Source organism: Columba livia, chromosome 1 (assembly GCF_036013475.1).
Source record: "Columba livia isolate bColLiv1 breed racing homer chromosome 1, bColLiv1.pat.W.v2, whole genome shotgun sequence".
Classification (NCBI taxonomy): Eukaryota; Metazoa; Chordata; class Aves; order Columbiformes; family Columbidae; genus Columba; species Columba livia.
The window spans coordinates 15,947,202-15,965,765 of NC_088602.1; the positions used below are offsets into that span (position 1 = coordinate 15,947,202).

At 38.4% G+C, this 18,564-nt stretch overlaps 2 protein-coding genes across 10 annotated transcripts in view; one reads left to right on the forward strand and one right to left on the reverse strand.

Annotated features, from left to right (window-relative positions):
• Positions 1 to 7: 7 nt before the first annotated feature.
• ANGPTL5 (angiopoietin like 5) lies at positions 8 to 13,847 on the reverse strand. The gene is made up of 8 exons (XM_005501492.3): positions 13,167 to 13,847; positions 11,316 to 11,463; positions 10,252 to 10,355; positions 9,614 to 9,707; positions 8,587 to 8,687; positions 3,676 to 3,796; positions 2,433 to 2,618; positions 8 to 1,235 (listed from the first exon to the last, which is right to left on the reverse strand). The coding sequence occupies exons 1-8, from the start codon at positions 13,263 to 13,265 to the stop codon at positions 916 to 918; spliced, it is 1,173 nt and encodes a 390-aa protein (XP_005501549.1). The 5' UTR covers positions 13,266 to 13,847; the 3' UTR covers positions 8 to 915.
• Positions 13,848 to 17,047: 3,200 nt separating this feature from the next.
• The window catches only part of CEP126 (centrosomal protein 126), a 44,091-nt gene continuing 42,574 nt past the window's right edge, over positions 17,048 to 18,564 (forward strand). For 4 of the 9 annotated variants that reach the window (XR_010468768.1, XR_010468780.1, XM_065044928.1 and 1 more), the window contains exons 1-2: positions 17,048 to 17,479; positions 18,373 to 18,498. Coding sequence is in view for 7 of the 9 variants with exons in the window: in XM_065044928.1 (XP_064901000.1) it covers positions 17,385 to 17,479; positions 18,373 to 18,498 (221 nt within the window). In the remaining 2 variants the exon portion in view is untranslated. The remainder of the gene's footprint in view (positions 17,480 to 18,372; positions 18,499 to 18,564) is intronic. The other 5 variants (XM_065044731.1, XM_065045068.1, XM_065044857.1 and 2 more) reach the window with 3 other exon arrangements.

Consider the following 18,564-nt stretch of genomic DNA (forward strand, 5'->3'; position numbering starts at 1 on the left):
ACTGCTGTACTGATAATATTCACATTTTTATTGATATTATTCTATTTTTACTGACAGAAATTCAAACAATACACACAACATAATTTAAAATGTATTTATACAACTTGGTTTGGTTTTATTCATTAACACGTGATCATTCACAAAGTGAATGCCAGTAAGAATGAAAAACATAAGATCAGGTCCATATACCTAAAAATTAAGACCCGAAACATTCCATGAAATGTTATGATTTTCTTTGAAAAAAATGTTTGTTTGTGGCAGTTGTGAAACAGACAATGGTAGAGTAAAAATCTGATTATGCAACACATTGAGTGTTAAAATTTAATACAAAACAGACCATAGTTTTTGCACGTCAGTATCTACCTTACTTGTATAAAAATCAGGCCCTGAGAGTATTCACAACCTTGGATGTCTTGAAATAAGTCAGTGTTATCTTGCCTGATAAGGAATGTAGAGAGAAGAGCTGATTCTGGAAAATTAACCTAAGGTGAAGAAAAGGTATTTTTCCAAAACATAATGGTGGAAATGGCAGGTCTATGGCTTTTTAAAAGAAAATTTGGTGAAATTTCTTGGCAATTCAGATACGCAGAGAACATAGAAAGAACACATTCAAGAGTCAGCGTTACACTCCTTTTTATAATTTTTCCACTGGGTCTGAGATTGCATAAGACACAGTTGAATAAAAGGTGACAAACAGTAAGCTTCGTCCGTTTTCTGAAAACCCTGTTCTTCTTAGGACCTTGTTACTCAAGCAGGAACACTACAAATGCTGACGTTTCATAATAAAAATGTAACTGTATTATGGAAATATCTAATAAAGTTCTAAGACTGAACTGGTCATATGAAAATGAAAGGTATTTATGATGCAATTATCCCACATAATTGCAAAAAGAGATATATTTCTATTTTTATAGCTTAATGGAAATATGGAGTATAGGTTCTCCGAATTTTCATTGAAACTGATTTAATTTTGACTGGTTTATTGTTCGCTGTCCACGTATTCCAGTGAATCCCAGTTGCAAGAAATCTACCTGTGTAGCGATGAACGCCATTAAGATTCGCGAGGCCACACTGGTTGAACCACCACCCAGTGTTATCACTGAAGTTACTGCAGCTCTTCACAGGCTGGTCTTTAATAGTGCACGTTGGCCTGCAGCCGTCATTATCAACATCAAAAGTGCTGAAAGGCATTGAATTCTGGTTATCTTCTTTTCTATATCCTCTAAATGCATCACCTAAGTACAACAGATAAAACAGAAAGATAAAAGAGTTCATTACAGAGAAACGTAACATTTCTTATCTGTTGCATACCTCACAAAATTTTCCTCTGAATTCATTAGAAAAATAGATTTCTTCAGATGTGGCTGAATGATGAGCTAGCAATGTGTTAAACAAATAGTAAAGAAAATGTAAATAATACTGAGAAGTACAGAAGATGTTGCAATTCAGTAAAACATCTTTATGTTGTTATTGCTTTTATTGACACACGCCAGCTATGAAGGTAAAGGCTTTTGTCATCAAAGATAGGGGAAGAAAATATAAAAGAAATTAAGAGAGTTGTTTTCCAGTGATGTGCCCAAAGCTCCAGAGTGAGTCATGACACAAAGCTGAATTGTGAAAACACAAAGGTCAGTGATTACTGGTTCTGGTGTCTTACTAGAGATATAACATTTCTTACAATTACAGGTAGAGTAAAACACCAACACATTTACAGAATAACTGTTACATTGGCAATACAGAACATTCTTGCATATTAGTAAATATGAGGGGGAAAAAAAAAGCAGTAAGACAGAGTGTAATACTCAACACAAATCTTTACACACTTTGTATAGCTATGGTATTAAGGCAGGTCTGGAACTGTAAAATAATCTGTATATCAGCCAGTAACTGTTGCACACTGTAGGCCTAATTTGTACCAGTTATTTCTTTCTCTATCCTTTGTATGCCACTGTCTGGGCACTTCTGAACTAAGCAAACAACAACATGAGGAAGAATTCCACTAACATCAGCAAATTTGGGATGAGATAATGGACATCTAATCTAAAGAATTGGATCATTAAATAGATAAACACAAACACACACAAAATCCCTTATGTATTATATATATGTATTCCATGGACTTGAATCCATTAAAGTTCCTTTCCTTTCCTTACTTGTTTTCCTTTATTAAAGGAGTATTTATGCAATTATTATTTCATTGAAGACCTTGAAGCAATAGAATAAAATGATTTCTTATTATATAAAGATTGATGTTGGTATATCCAGTCACTACATCATTAGCCATTTATCTTTGTTCATAATGCACCAATAGAGAAAAACAAATAAATATTTTCAAAGTTATCTTAACTAAGTATTGATCTTTTGAATGCTTTTTTTTCACATTAAGAAAGGTAGTAATATTCTTTAAATACTTTAAAGAAGGAAGTTCTTACCAGCATTTCCTGAATAACGCCCCAAATGGATCTTAAAAGAACATGCTTCATCCTCTATCCAAAATCCATTGTATGATGCATAGGCATGCTTGTCATTTTCTGATTCCAAATCCACATAAAGACTGAAACTAGTGGCTTTTTGATTTACTATGTGAAAAATCTTCCTCAGTCCAAGCCAAAATTCCCCTAAAACACAAATAGAACATATAGTCAATAAACTTATAGAAATGGAAAGTGTAAAAGAAAAAATGGATTCTTCTAGTTTTTCTACTTTTCTTCCTGAACCAAATGTAATAAAAATTGTCTGATAAGTTTATATTCCCTTGAAGGACTAATGAAGGTACAAAGTAATCTTCCCAATTCACTGGGAAATCCATGGAAAGAATTTCTATGCGTGCATCATCTGTTTTCTCTTTCACATTGAAAAATGTCCACGTGAAAACTTTCAAGCGTTCCATATACCTCGAAAGACCACAAAAACAGGATGTGCTGAAGATCCACTTGATTAAGTGGAATTCAGTAGCATTCCCAAGGGCAATACTGAGAAAGGACACATGTTAGCATCGTATGAAATGCAACAAAACTCGAACCCTGTTCTCAAGATTTGCTGCCTCTGTAAATCACTCTTTTATTCCATGGAAGGTTGCCCCATATGAGCTGTGCTTTTTTGTGTACTTGAAGAGTTGTGTGCTGTCATTGCAATCTCAGATAAACTCCTAGAAAAGCAACTGGTTTTAGACTTGCTGGATGAAAGGTGGCAGTAAAAAAGTAACATCACGGGTGTGTTGGTATTAGCTACTGAAATATTTCCATTCTCTTCCTAGTTTGCATTCCCTATGGTAAAATATTACTGATTTTACTCTGCTTTAAGGAAATATTTTGCAAATGTGATTAACACCAATTAAGGCTTTTTTTTTAAATCTGAGGGGTGAGGGGGGAAGAAAAAAAGAGGGAAATGCAATGAATACATCATTTCAGGAATAAAACATTGCAGCATTTGAAACACCCCTTGTGAGACTGAGGATGGGCAATGGCTAAAGACTCTAGTAGGGTGATAGTTGTTATCGAGAAGATCACACATTAGATTTTATCAAAAACCTCCTAAGAATAAATAAGACCTTCAAGAAACAAGAACTTTGCTCTCTATACAACTAAAAATCCCACACAATTTAGTGGAAAGTAGCTCACATAAAGACAGCAGAAATGTTGGGTCCAAGCACTTTAGAGTATTTGAAATTAATACCAGAAAGGTCACCAAATCCATCCAGATATTCAGACCATGGTCTTTGAAATGGAATGATTCCATCAGTTCTTTTCTGAATCACAGTCCATCCACCTCCTTGAAAATCCATGTCACACAAAACCTAAAATAGACATAGATATGATTAACATTTCTTGAAGCAGCTGTTATGAAGAAAACACTTTAATTAAATAAGGCGGACTATTCAGAGTTTTGCCAAGTGACATAACTTTCAAATATCTTAACAAAAACCTCAAAGAAAATAAAAAATGAAGCTGCACTATTTTCTTATATGTTCTTGCTGGACTGCTTAATTTGGATATTTCCTCAAGCAGTAGAAAGTGTTGTGTGCAAATGTCTGCTCATATCATATAAAATAAATAAGCTTTGATAAATGTTACTGTGTATCAATAATAGCATGAAGTGGAAGCAACATGCAACAATGTCATGTATTAATCATGCAAAAATATTACAGACACAGGCACTAACACTGAATATACCTTTATTTCAGCAAAGCAAAACAGACACAGCTTCTTATGTGTTCTCCCTCACCATCATACCTTCTACCCCCAGAAATGCTGTGTGATGCCTGAGAAATGCCCATAATAACGGTGAGGGAATGGAAAAAGAAATAACCATGAGCCAGTATATCATAATTTATGCTGGAGCAGCAAAAAATTCCACATAAAGGGCCCCAATCCAGGAAAGTCCCAATGTGACCATTTAAGAGCCTGCAACTAAGCAGTGCCACTGAATACATGAGATCAGCTCTCAAATTTATGAGTCTTTGTGAGTCTTCGCTAAATTTGGTGCCCAACAGCATGTCAAATGGCAGCAGTCCAGCTGCCCTCTGCTATGGAGTATCACATGTGGTGCATTTTCTCCTGAGCCCATTTAATTTCAGATGCGTAACTGAGTTCCCTAAGTTGGGCATCTTATTGCCCTTGTCTCCCCTGTAATCCCCCTTATACAGAGAAATGCGCGTTCACAGCGTGGCTCTGCAAAACCAAGATCTAAATCACCCTCTGCAGGTGTCAGTCACCTTCTTAATCTACGAAAGAGCCCCTAAACCTTTGGCTGCTCTCCAGGGATTTCAGCTAAATGCCTAAAGTCAGCTGGAATGTATCCGGGTGACTCCGGGGAATTTTCAAGTACACCCCAGTGCCAGTGCTTGACCAACTATCATGGGGATTAGAAAGTCTGGGCATCCTAATGCACATTGCACATTTAGACATGGCACTGCCTAGGCTGTTCAAAGTAGTTCTAAGGGATACTATGCTTAATTAGTGTTCAAAACCAGGCTCATTTGTAAGTGTCTCCCAATGATATCAGGAGAATTAACCTGGAACACGCTTATCGCTGTGTAGACATTAAGCTACTTGTGATAACAAAAGTAAGTTCAGAACATAATGTTGCCTGTCACCAAGTAACAGTAAGCAGATGCACAGGTGATGGAATAAAGTAGGGGTTTTTGTTTATGTTACAGGGAATGTGCACAATGCAATATGTTTCAGAAAAGAGACATTTGCAGTCTTAGCCGGTTGCTAAAAGTAGAGTTTAGGTGGAAGTCAGTTTAACTCCCAAAAAATTGTGGCGGTCTGTGCTTTATGTGTTGCACTCCCACTGCCTGTACCACCCAGAGATTTTCCCGAAAACCAAAGACTCGTTCCTTGGCAGAAACACATCAACATCACGTTCAGAACCTCTGTGACTTGACAACATCTTCTCTAGGAAAGACAGGAAAGTAACAGTACAGAGTTGCAATGTGATCTAATATAACCTGGGCAATCTCAGATTCTCAAGATAGTCACAGCCATTGGATGCGTTTAGCAACCCTTGCAACACAAATAATGAATGAATTATAGTAATGGTCATGTGCACAAAAGAAAATTATGGGCTTTATTCCCTGTAGTACCACATGCTTATTTCAGTCACCCACGGAGGGCGGAACTGGAATAAAAAGAAATACAAAAGCCTCCAATATTAATATTAAGATGCAAAGACATAAAACTCATTAAAAATAATCTCATTGCCTCATCCACTGTCTTGAGAAGATGATTGCATGCTTGGCTGCTCCTCTCACTCTGAGTCAGAAATACAAAGAGGAGCCCACTTGGTCACAACAGCAATCTTCAGTCCAAGGTAAATCAGTGGGAGTGTTGATAGTTCTCAGAAGGAGCAGATTTGGCTCTACAGGAAAGGTCATCAGCCAATTATTTAGATATGGCACCAAAACATACGCCAGCTAAGAACATGCGGTAGATACACAAAAAAGTCATTGCTGTGTAGTTTCTTTAATCCTTTATATGCTGGAAATGATGCTATTTTCTTTCTCAAAGTGTTACAATAGTTAATCTCCTTTCCAGCTTGTTCTATGTCTCATGTTGTGCAAGGGATGAGGGGCATTACTGTGTCAGGTACAATTTAAATTAAATGAGCAGGAGGATGCTTCTACTGAATATTTATTCCATCTTTAGTGTGTGTAAGAGGTATATTCCAAACAGCTGTTTAGCTTGTCTGACCCAGCTTAGAAATATCATTGATCTAAATTTACTGATCAGAAAGTATCAGAAAATGATCAGAAATAAATTTTCTGAAAGCAAAAGTGGTTTTAATTGCTTTATGTTTGAATACTCAGACAAAAACCCATTTGGGACTGATTTTCTGAGAGGAGGAGAACCTGCCACTGCCACTGGAACTGGCTGTTCTTAGAGGTCCCAGAATTCAGGTTTCAATTAGCCCCAGTTAGGCATCAAAAATCAATACTCACTTTTGAAAACATGAGGTTTCAAACATGAAAACATAAGAACAAAATCAAGTTGTCAAATGGTTTTCTTCACTTATATCTTTATGTAAATGATTATAAAGAAATTTTGCTTTAGATTCAGTTACATTTAAAGGGCAGCTTATTGCTGAAGAGATCCTTACTGAAATAAATTGTTTCATGCTGGCTTTGTTTTCTGGTTTTCACTTTCTTACTATGGTTTTCTGCCATGTATTTTTCGTATTTTGCTGGTCTTCAGAACTTCCAGAACTCTTGGCTATTAGCCCCTTAAAATGCATTACAATACTTGTTTATGATTTAATATCTTGATATTTTTATCCATCTATCATTCCTCTTGTACCCTTTTTATGCTTCAACACATGGAAGAATTTGCATTAAACAGTTTTCCTTAAAACAGCATTAATTATGGAACACATATTTTAGATACTTTTCTCTGATAACATTTTGGCACTATCTTTTCAGTTCTGTGTAACATCTACCAGACAAGAAATTAGACACTCATTTCATGAGTGCAGATGTTTCTTCTCATTATTTATTGTTACCTTGTGTTTTTAATCAAATTATTATGATTTTTCCTTTTGTTTCTCATTCTCCTTAAGGAACCTTTCCACTCATATCTGATTCTCAGATTCTGGCAGTACCTTTAAATGTGGAAAAGTACCAAAAATATTTTTGAAGTAAAAGGAGTTTTATAATTTCATATTTATTTGGCAAAAGCTGGAAGTGACCTGAGAAATCACTTTTCTCACACAGATTAGCCATATCATCTCTCAGGAAAAGTAATTTGGGTGAGGTATGAATATTTCCTCAACATAATCCCCCTCAGTCCAGAAGAAGTTCTTAACCAGATGCATTTTGTGCCAAGGTTCAGCGGGGGGTGAGGCAGGCAGCATTTTCTTCATACTATAAATACGGTTGTTCTGTGAACACTTCTGCCTGTCTTTACCTTTTGTTTACCTGGAAGGAACTTGCTGATGAGTTACAGATCTTTTCCAGGAGCTCACAGAATGATAAGGTTTTCTATCAGGGGTCTGTGGAACCAAGTTCGTTTTTTTTGAGATCCCAGCGTACTTCTGAAGCCTTTTCATAATCAGTTTGAGGTCTTTTATTTGTAGCATTTTGTAGGGTCCCAATTGGCCAGAGATAAAGGATTCATCCTTTGTTGTATATAAAGGAAGACTATAAAGTTAGATATTAAATTTTGCTATTTATTAGCTGGCTTAAACTCCACATTTTTTCTCCAAAAACTAAAGACCCGGGATGTGCTGTAAAATTAAAGATTTGAGAGTGCCGTATCTGTCTTTCCACTATGCATAAGGACTTCCCTAAGTAGAACAGCCTGAAAGGAAATAAACAGACAAAACAAAGTATTTTGTTTATGCATGGACCACAATGTCCTGAGCCTGAGGAAATTAACCCAAAACTCTCATCTCCTGGATAAGCACTATAATTCTGAGCAATTACAGCAGCTCCAAGCTGGTAGTGACTGCTGCACTTCATGCTGAATTTCCTCCTCTTAAGAATATATATCCTGCAAACTGGATATAAATACTAAAGTCTGGATGCCTCTCTGCATCAAGACTGAGTTATAATGATGCTCGGGCAAGAACTAAACACTTACTCCTCAAACTAATATACATCTGCACCTATACTTAGATGTCTATACGATAGCATGGTCTAAGCTATAGGCATCAGCAGAGTCACCTCTCAAGAGCAGGCAACACTATACAGTCATCCAGCAGAATAATTCAAAAAGCCAAAGGTCCCATTTTAGGAGCCAAGTAGATCAGTCTCTTGGCTCCTCAGTTTTCCAACTCTAAAATAGAAAAGAACAGCATTTCTCAATGTCCAAAAGGGGTGCTGGAAAGTATCTTTGGTTTTCCTCTTTGGTGCATTTTTGACTGTATGCAAAAACTGATGATGGGATCTTATTACAAAGCTTAAATTTCTTTGTAGAAACTGAGAAACTTGTCAAAATTATAGTAATGGCAGACACAGTTGGATGATTTAAATCATTTCTTATTCATCTCTTGAGAAATTGTTAAGGAAAACATTTTAAATCTATTAAATAGATTCTAAGGGCATATTTTCAAGCAAATTGTCACTACCCCGAGAGATAAATTCCTTACCTCAAAAGGATAATTTGATCCTTCTGGATGGATAATGTACAGACCAGTTGGAGTTTTTGAAACTGAACCAACGGTATCTTTAATATGAGTGCAATCCAACCCTAGAGAATAAAGTATTTGATGAAGTTTGTTAGTAAAATACATTAAAAAAAAAAAAAACACCTAAATACAGCTTATGCATAGAATATTGCTTTTCTTGGTAACGTATGAATCATTTCATACCACATTTTCTTGTCGTGCAAACTTTAAAATCATGTTTTGTCATGAATTTACCTTACAAATGAAAATTCCCTGAACTCCATTAAGCTCAGAAAGAAGCATAAGTTACATTGTATAGAGAAGGTTCCTTCTACTCCTAACTGATATGGTACAGACATGGAAAATTATTTATCTGGGTCTTATTTTACAGACTTTATTTGGGTAACGCTGGTACTGAATAAAAAGACATATTATCTGGGGAAGGATGTCTTTGTCCTGCAAATGTTTGTATTTACACCTGTAAAAGCATTTATATCATCATGCATGCATAAAAACCCATTTGCTTCTAAGTGTTAAGCCAGGTCTACATTAACCATACTCAAGCAAGCAGTTTCTCCGGCCAGCAGGACTGCTCAGAGGTGATGTTTCCCTTAGCTGGTGTGGACACTACAAAGATTAACTCTCCAGTGAACAAGTGATTTCAATCTCATTTGAAGAACAGTATTGCAAATTTTGCGGACATTTCATTTCATTACAAAAGGAAGTCTCATTTAGCAACATCAGACTGCTTGTAAACTGATGATCATACCTGGTATTTTGCATAAAAATCAGCAAGATGCCCAAAATCATCAGTTGCAAATGATTTAAAGCAGTCTTTTTGATGACATTCTTAAACAGTTCACAAATTTTCCAGAGTTTATATGTGCATACCAACACAAAATAAATACTGTAATTATTATAATGGCTTGCTTTTGCTTTAATTAGTTCTTCATTAAGATACAAAGATAAAAATGAGAAGAGGTCAAGACTAAAAGTGAAAAATACTTACCATGCGATTGAACTGCTTTGTAAGAAACTGGATCCAAATGCTTTCTCAAAACTTCTGCATTCAAAAGAAGTATTCTGTTCATGAGTTCATTTACCTGCAGATTCAAATAAAAGATCTTTAAATAGGATGTGCTGAGGAATTCCATATTCTAAAGTTGTTCGTTTTGATTCCTGATAAATATAATCTGAAGTTAAGTTTTGTGATGGGTTAGTGATTCATACCTTCATTAGGTGAACTTGCCAAACTTTTTACTTTTTGCATCCAAAATCATCTTTAGACACCATTCCAGTTGCTCCAGGAAAAGTCCTTCAGTTTGATTAAGGCTTTTTATCTGTACTGAGTGAGTGCACAGTGCTTGTAAACTACTGTCAGAGCTCGTGATCATGTAAATGTCACCTACACAAACAACAGCACTGCAGGTAGCAATCAATGCGGAGGAATGGCCCATCATCTGCCCTACTGCTATGCAGGCCACCAAGTTATGGACCAGGTGGTGCTAATCACTCCTTGTAGACATGAAACTCACATCTTACCCGAGCTACAGTTTTACCCAAGCTACAGTGCTTTGTTTTCCTCAATTAGACAATATCTGTAGTGATAAATAATATTAAAAATCTTAACGATAAAGAAAAAATTACCTGGTTGGAAAGGTAATCCAAGGAAGACTGTTGATCATCCATCATGTTTCTTACCAGTTTTTTTGTACTTCTGGCATATTCAACAAGAGAGTTCTGCAAATTTCCTTTAAAAGAAAGATGTTCATGCGCTTTGTTATCATAAATCTAGAAATAGTCTTGCCTGAATAATGACACATTTATTTATGATATATAAGTGGATAATGAAGGTGTTAACCTCAGGGTACCTAAAAGTTAAATTAAAGTAGTACAGAGACCATAGCTTAAATCCAAAGATGCTAAGAACCTCAGCCTCACTGGTTGCAGTGAAGACATCTTAAGGAGAAATGGATCTTCTTAAAATTCAAAGAATCTCATCTTATCCTTGAGTAACTTGGATAACCAGTGAATGTATACCACAAAAATACAAATGTCAATGATAAAAGACAAATACATAATGTTTCTGGTCATCCTACATTTTCCCATTCACTCTTCTACTTACTCATGCTCCTGGTTTTTTGCCCTGATGTTAAAAATACAAAAAGTAAACTTGTCAGGTAATTAATAATACATATTAAAAACCATATGGGAAAGAGAAGAATTTTGACAAATTTCTCTGTGGCTGATTACATCATTTGTTGCGTAGTTTGTCAAGGCAGTGAATAGACAATGTCCTGTATAGATATCTATAAGGGGCGAGCTGAAGCATAGATTTCCTCTCACTTAACTAACTCTGACACACATAAGTACGATGCTTAAATGACGGACAGGCACCCTACTCTTCCTGTCTAATGGAGAGAGCCACCGACATTCCGAGGGTAACCCAGGCCTGGATTTGCCTGTCCTCACCCGCGATGAGAGAAACGAGCATCATTATACTTTAACTTGGTCACAGCAGCTGCACCCCAAAAACACAGCACCCCAAATTAGCTGAACAGGACTCAGCCTGGGCCGCAGGATCAAAGGCTGTCACATTTGCTCAAGGAGATATAAAAATAAATGAGCACAGCGTAGCGTAGCATAGCAGAGGATTGCATAGCATGGCATGGCGTAGCTTGTCGCTGAGAGTATTCTTTATGAATACATACTGCACATGTAATGCTTTTCCCCTCGTAAAATTTTAGCTTGAACATCACACGGTACAACGCATTGTTCTTTTTGTTTTGAAATATCTGCAGATTTATTTTTCTCTTCTGCCTTGAGTGGCTCCTCCACAGCTCCAACATTCCTTGTGCCCTGTTGTACCAAACAATGGAGGGGGAAATAAATTGATCATAAAGCAAATATCAAATAGCTCCATCTGCCAAAATGAAGTAGATTACTCCGGGGATCTCCCTTCAAAACCCGGGGTTTTAAAGCTTTATCAAATTATAATAGACAGAGCTGAGGTCAAGGCCTCTTAGGTGTCTTCTACTTAGCCATACCTCATAAAATTGAGTTTCAGAGGTAAACAATAAGCTCTACAAATTTAAAAAACAGCAACAACGTTTCTGGTATTCTACCTGTGAGCACTGTGAACTGGAGGCAAGAACTTGCAAATCTTGCATTTAAGAAGCTCACATTTTAGGAATCACCACACCCAACAGACATCTCACATGCTAACAAAGTGATTTCCACTGGAAAGGAGCAGGCTTTGGGATTTACCACATATTATTAGCAAAACACTTTCACTCTTAAAAGTCTCTAATTACTTAGACTGGAAATACTTGCACAAGTTACTAATCTCTGCACACAAGCAATCCCAAGCAGATTTGCAGACAAACCCAACATTAAAAAAAATATTTTAAATGCTCTTAAAAGGAAAAAATAAGGGGTAGTATTCACAGGCATACAATTATCTGCAATAATAGCAATAAAAGCACTGGTAAAAGTAGTTAAAGCTGTTAATGTTCTTTTACAATAATATTGCCATATTTAATATTTGTTCTTCCATGGTGCTATTTGACATAAAATAAAGGAATGCCTCTGACTCATCACTTAAAGAAATACTAAAAGCAATTCCTGAACTATGTGTCACTGTAAAATGACTAAGAAATGTATTTTCAGTTCAGTCTTTGTTTGTTGATTCCATAATCTCAGCAAAGCATTATAGTATGTTCACAGACTGTATTTTCAAATGAAAATAGGACCCTTAGAAAACGTAAATATTTTAATGAAAAAGGAAACTTCTTTAGACGTGAATATATCTTCAATGTATTTTTTTTTCCTTTCCTGCTTCAGGTTTCTCTTTGTGATATTGGCACAACACTGGCAAAATACTCAACAGGTTTTTGCCTGATTTTTGCTTTTTAAAAGTGAAAGTAAAAATTACATAAAACTGTTAAGAAGAAGATTTTACCAAAAAATAAATAAAGTTTCTGAATTATTAATGTAACTACATTTTGTGTCTAGATGTAAATGCTAGAGAACTAAAAGAATATGGGTTTTTTTTTAATTTTGAAATAAACACAAAATGAAGAAAAATTCTACAAGAGTTATAAACAGATCACTTGAAACTATGGTTTGTTCCAGGGCTCTATCACAGCTACTCACCAGATGTTCAATTAAATACTGTCAAACAAATATTTTTAACCAATATTTATGGTTAACAAAAGCCAACATGAAACAGGCACTTAAATCTGACCTCGGCAATTTGAGCAAAAACTGTGACTCTGCCAAACACAACAGTTACTCTGCATTTACAGTCATGCAGATGTGATTTAAAATCTAATCTAACAACCGAGCTGTGATGAAGGACAGGAAGACAAAAATGTTCTGATATACTGAATTCCTCCAGTTTCAATGTAGCTCCTTCTCTGTATCTGAAAATACCTGATTCTTCTGTATTTTCATATCTATCCTGAATAACGTGATGTACATTTTAGAAACATCTCACTTTTCTGAGAAATCATCCACTTACATCCATTATCTTATCTAAGCAAAGTAATTGAAAATCTTACCTTAGATGAACAAGGCTTGACATTACTTAGGATAGTCTCTCCCCAGCTGAACAAAAAAATATTAAGACAAATCAATGAAGTTACCCCAAAGCAGTTCATCTTTGAATTGAAGAAATGCAAATGTTTTCATGGGTTTCAAATTTCTGTGGAAAGGATTGTACACTATGAAGTCCTGAGCTAACTATTCGGGAATGTCTACAGCACAAAGAGCAGCCAGCACATCACTCCTTTAATGCCTGCATTTAATAAACCACATTTCAACTGCACAGTAGATTTTATATACTACCACTTGTATCCTGAGACCAATTAGTGCTTATCACCTTTACATAACACATCAAACACTTCTTTCTTTTGTGATTTTCTTATATGCTATTTTTGAGCAGTGGTATACATTTGGTATTGAGTAGTCCGGGCTACTTGAAAGAAAAATAAGTATTAATCGATGTTTTCATTTTTTACAAAGGTTTTTATCATTAAAATGAACTCATTTACATTGGTGTGGTGGTAGTGCACTAGAACAGGCTGTGGAGGCATTTTAGAATATGTCTTAAAAGCAAATTCAAAATAGAAAACTGAAAAATATTACTTTAAAATAATACTTTGTGTTACATTGAAAATTGTTTAGCAGGAGGACAATAACATTCTCTTGGTCTCACTGGCAGCCCATCCTTATGAGCAGAGCTGTTGAGACTGGGACAATCATTCGAATGCAATTATTTTTACCCTGAAAAATGACATAGTACAAAAAAGTACTACTGAAAATTAGATGATTACATGTAGTCCACAAAAACTTAATTAAAGCTATATAGTAGGCACTTACAGTTTTCACACATTCTGATACACTATTCTTGTCTCTTAAAAACTGGATCTGACATTTTAACCAAAAAAGGCAAATTACTTGGAAAGTTTATTTGGGAAAATTCATAAAGGTCCAACAAATTTTCAACTCCTCTTGCACATTAGAGAATTTAAGTTATTTGTGATCTGGCTGAGTAAATGAAACCTCAGCTTCTAATGTACCCCTGGGAGACAGGCTGTGTAAAGGACCGCCCGAACACACCATTCAACATCACCTTATCCTGGTAAATCCAGACAACATTCCAAATTTGTCTCGATACTGTGGTTCATTTTCATCCCCGTCTGAAGATGGAATATACTGGAAATAACTTTTGCTATTGGGAGAGTGGTGTTAATACCGCTTTCAATTCAGATTTTAATCCAGTTTTTAATCCAATATTTTCTTTCCAAAATGACAGCTAAAGGGCACTATGCACCTGTACCTGTCTGCTTCTTGGGAGGGGCACACTCAACTGCCTGTGACATTTTTAACAACTTGGGTTCTTCAGCATCTCTCAAAATTAAGTTTTTAATTTGTTCTAAAGCACCATATGGCACATTATGGTTTTCCAGGATATTTAACTAGCGTACTAGTTGATACTCTCTTAAAAATGTGCAGGTTGTGATCCATAGTACAGTCTCAAAGAGGTAAGAAATTAAAAAGTTTTCATAGCTACCCATATCACAGAATCACAGAATGGTTGGGGTTGGAAGGGACCTCTGGAGATCATCTAGTCCAACCCACCTGCTAAAGCAGGTTCACCAGAGCAGATCACACAGGAATGTGTCCAGGCACATTTAGAATGTCTCCAGAGAAGGAGACTGCACATCCTCTCTGGACAGCCTGTTCCAGGGCTCCGGCACCCTCAAGGTAAAGAAGTTTCTCCTCATATTGAGACGGAACCTCCTGTGCTTCAGTCTGTGTCCGTTGTCCCTCATCCCATCATTGGGCACCACTGAAAGGAGTCTGGTCCATCCTCTTGACACCCACCCTTGAGATATTTATAAACATTGATGAGATCCCCTCTCAGCTTCTCTTCTCCAGGCTGAACAGACCCAGCTCTCTCAGTCTCTCCTCATAAGAAAGATGGTCCAGTCCCCTAATCATCTTCGTAGCTCTCTGCTGGACTCCTTCCAGTAATTCCTTGTCCTTCTTAAACTGGGGAGCCCAGAACTGGACACACTATGCCAGATACGGCCTCAGCAGGGCAGAGGGGAGGGAGACGGGAAATAAACATTAACGGGAAATGAACAGTTTTTATTCCTCTTCCTATGCACAGAAATAGGAAGAGGAGATAAATTTCAGAAAGGAAAGGTTTAAATGATCGGAACTTTGGCTAAGCTCCTTCTCCCATGCAGTCACCCACATAGTTAAGCTGAAGTTTGGAGGAAAGCTAAAGGGTATTAGCAGTTTAATCCTCCCTGGAACAAGAAGAAAAATGTGTTTCTGCAGCAGCCTTCAAATAAGACTTCAAATAAGTTCAGAATCTATCCCACAGATTTAAGAGCTGATCTTCCTGCGTCACTGGAATATCCGTCTCTGGCCCACAGTAAAATTTATGAAACTTCTTTCAAAGCAGCTGCCAGAGTGGGACCTTCCATTCTGTAACCACTTGAAGTCATGCTGCTTGCTGTCCCGGAATAATTATACAGTTCTGAAATGCGTGGTCCTCGTCCCACAGTGTGAGGTTACTCAGCAGGAGAAACACCAGGTAACCCTAAAGGAGGGCTATACAGGAGTAAATCAAACAAACCAACCAAAACACATAAACAACAAAACCACACACAAAACCAACCAACCAAACAGAAACAAAAAAAAAAAAAAGGGGGGGGGGGGGGCGCGGAAGAAGAATGAAAGAACCAAGGAAGGAAGAAAACTATTTTTCATTCTAAATTTCAGAAGGCATCTAAGGTGAGGCTGTAAGTTGCGCTGGAAGTCTGAAGAAACTCAAATTCTGTCGTTGTGAATTGACCATGAACTTGACTCGTCCTAGGTATGACACAGGCTCTAATTCTGCCCTTGTTCCCCAGCTCTGATTCAGTCCTGTTCGGCTGACTCAGTTCCCCATATTGATAAAGTCTTCTATTGTATCCTAAATGAAACCCAGCTTTTCAACAGCCAGACTGGGATGTTAAAAGTGTCTGTGCATTAAAAAGCACATGGAATGTGGTAGAGTGACAACCAGCCTTCTACCTACAACGTGGAGGAGTTCAGACTGGACAAGGAGCTGAATTCGGGGTCAGTATTCTGAACTAGAGGTGAAAGACTTCTGTTTTAGAGTGTTCTTCTCAAGTGTGGTAACTGAGATGTTCTAAATATTAAGCACATTTGGCAACCTGAGCATCAGTGGTCTTGGCTGTAAAATGGTGTTAGTTGCCCCTGCTTCACAAGCTGTGCTACAAATATGTGGGGGATTCTGTGGGGAAAAATATTCTACAAATGTTGAGTACTATTTTTACCCCCCTGGTCAAAGACATAGAACAGCTGGAAACTGAAAAAGAGAAGAACTGGTTTAAACTCAAATACAACAGCCAAGAAACGTCTCACCAGGAAATCACCAAGGCATTTAGCCTTTTGCCGACAGCTCATCCAAGTCATGGCAATATCACAAGGCAACACACCCTGCTTTGCCTGGAAAAAAAATGAAATTATAGAACAATTATAGAAATTATAGAACTTTTTCTTTTTTACTTTGTGTAACTTTATTTACATTTTATATACTTCTTATAATTTTGTATAAAATATTATATCATTTAACGTTTTGGGTTGTGGTTTTTTTTTTTTTTTTGCATTGTGATTTCTGCACGCAGTGGTTAAGAAGAAATGTTTATCCTGCTAACTCCAAGTCTTTCCCGTCAACATGCAGCAGACACCGCAGAGAGCTCTGCACACCCACAAGCGGCAACGGGCTCAGGGAGGTGCTGCGTTTGCCCTGCGAAACTCATGAGAAACGCGTCTGTTCGGATACGAGGTTGTTTTTGAATTTTTAAAAAAGGCATCCTGTTATTTATAAAACGGCGGAAAGCGCGGTGGGAGCCACGCACGGAGCCGTGGCACGGAGCGCGGCAGGGCCGGGCACACACTGGCAGCGCGGCGGCCGCACCGCGGTGCCCACACGGGATCCCCCCGGGCCGGAGACCAGAGCGGCCCCAGGGCAGCGCGGCCACCCGCCCGGCCCCCGCGCCGCCTCTGAGCGCCGGACAAACCGCCGCCCGCCCCTCGGCCGCTCCGCGCCCGCCCCTCGGCCGCTCCCCGCCCCGTTGCGAAGGAAGCGGCGTCTCCGGTTGCTACGATGGCGGCGGCGCGGCCGGGTCGTGCCGAGAGGCGGCCCAGAGCTCGGCACTGACCTGCGGTGCAGGGCGGCGGGCCCGGGCCGCTGGATGGAGCCCAGCGAGGGGCGCGGCCGGGCGGCGCGGGGGCCAAGCCGGCCTGGTGTCCCGCAGGACTGCGCGGGGGGCAGGCGGACCGCTGCTGCGTATCCTTCCGCGTGTCCGTCCGCGGAGGGACGGGGGCGGGCTGCCGGCGGGCGGTTAGCGGAACGGCCCCGCACACCAGGACCGACCAGCGCCCCGCCGGGGGAGGGGGCCCCAGCGGGGCCGAGCGGGCCGGGGTGCCGGTCCAGCCCCGCCCGGCCCCGCCGCCAGGGAGCGATCGCAGGGGCGGCTGGAATTGAAACGGGCACGCTGGTTTTCCTAAACTGATGTAGAAACCTTGGCTTCTCAGGCAACTCTGGAGTTTTCTTCTTTGCTTTCGCTCTTAGAGATATTTCTATTGGGAACTGTATTTTCCATCCATCCTGGGGATTCTTGTTTTTGTTAATTTAGGTACTAAGTAACACTAACTCCAGTTCTAATCTGTGCCTGTACAGTGCTGCTTACAGCACTGAAGTGGGACAGGACTGATCTTGCACTTGGAGAGTGTTTATCTGGCAATATTAACCAATTTCAGTGCAAACAACTAATCCTTTAGACGAGGCTGGGGTGAGGGGACTTACTGTTGAAACATTTTCCCTGTGAGAGATGTTTCCATGTGTTACAGATTAAAGTAATAAAAGAAAGATCTATCTTCAAATAGACATAATAAATGTGAGATTTTTCATTTGGTGATACCATCAAAGATGAGTGCAAAGCCTCTGTCAAAATCACTGTATACAGTAAAATGCAATTACATTTTTTCCTGGATAAACATAAGTATGACAGTAATACACATTTGTTGGACCAACTGTTGTGTACTTAGTCAAAAGGCATATCAGTGTTTTGTATCTCATGGGTAAAGTTTGCCCTTTCCCAAAAAGGTATGTAAAGTCAATCACACAGGCTTTTAATGAGCTGTTTGGTATAGATGCCATTGTCCTTAACACAATGCTAGGGACAGAGCTTTAACATTTCATTTTGAACAGGATTTAGAAGCAGAACGTCGGGCGTTGAAAGAAGATCAAAAAATATGTCGGACCAGGGCACAGAAATATTCGATAGAGACAAACAGAAGGAGGAGGTAAGGAACCAGGGCTCCTTCAGTGGGAGATTGTAAACATTAAAAAAAAAAAAGGTGAGTCAAAAC

Excerpts from the sequence above, each read along its gene's own strand:
- ANGPTL5 (XM_005501492.3), bottom strand. The coding sequence starts at position 13,265 with ATGAACTGCTTTGGGGTAACTTCATTGATTTGTCTTAATATTTTTTTG. Across the intron at positions 10,356-11,315 it reads GGAAAAGCATTACATGTGCA|GAAATTTGCAGAACTCTCTT; the intron begins GTATGTATTCAT and ends TTTCTTTTAAAG. Across the intron at positions 2,619-3,675 it reads TGGATTTGGTGACCTTTCTG|GGGAATTTTGGCTTGGACTG; the intron begins GTATTAATTTCA and ends TTTGTGTTTTAG.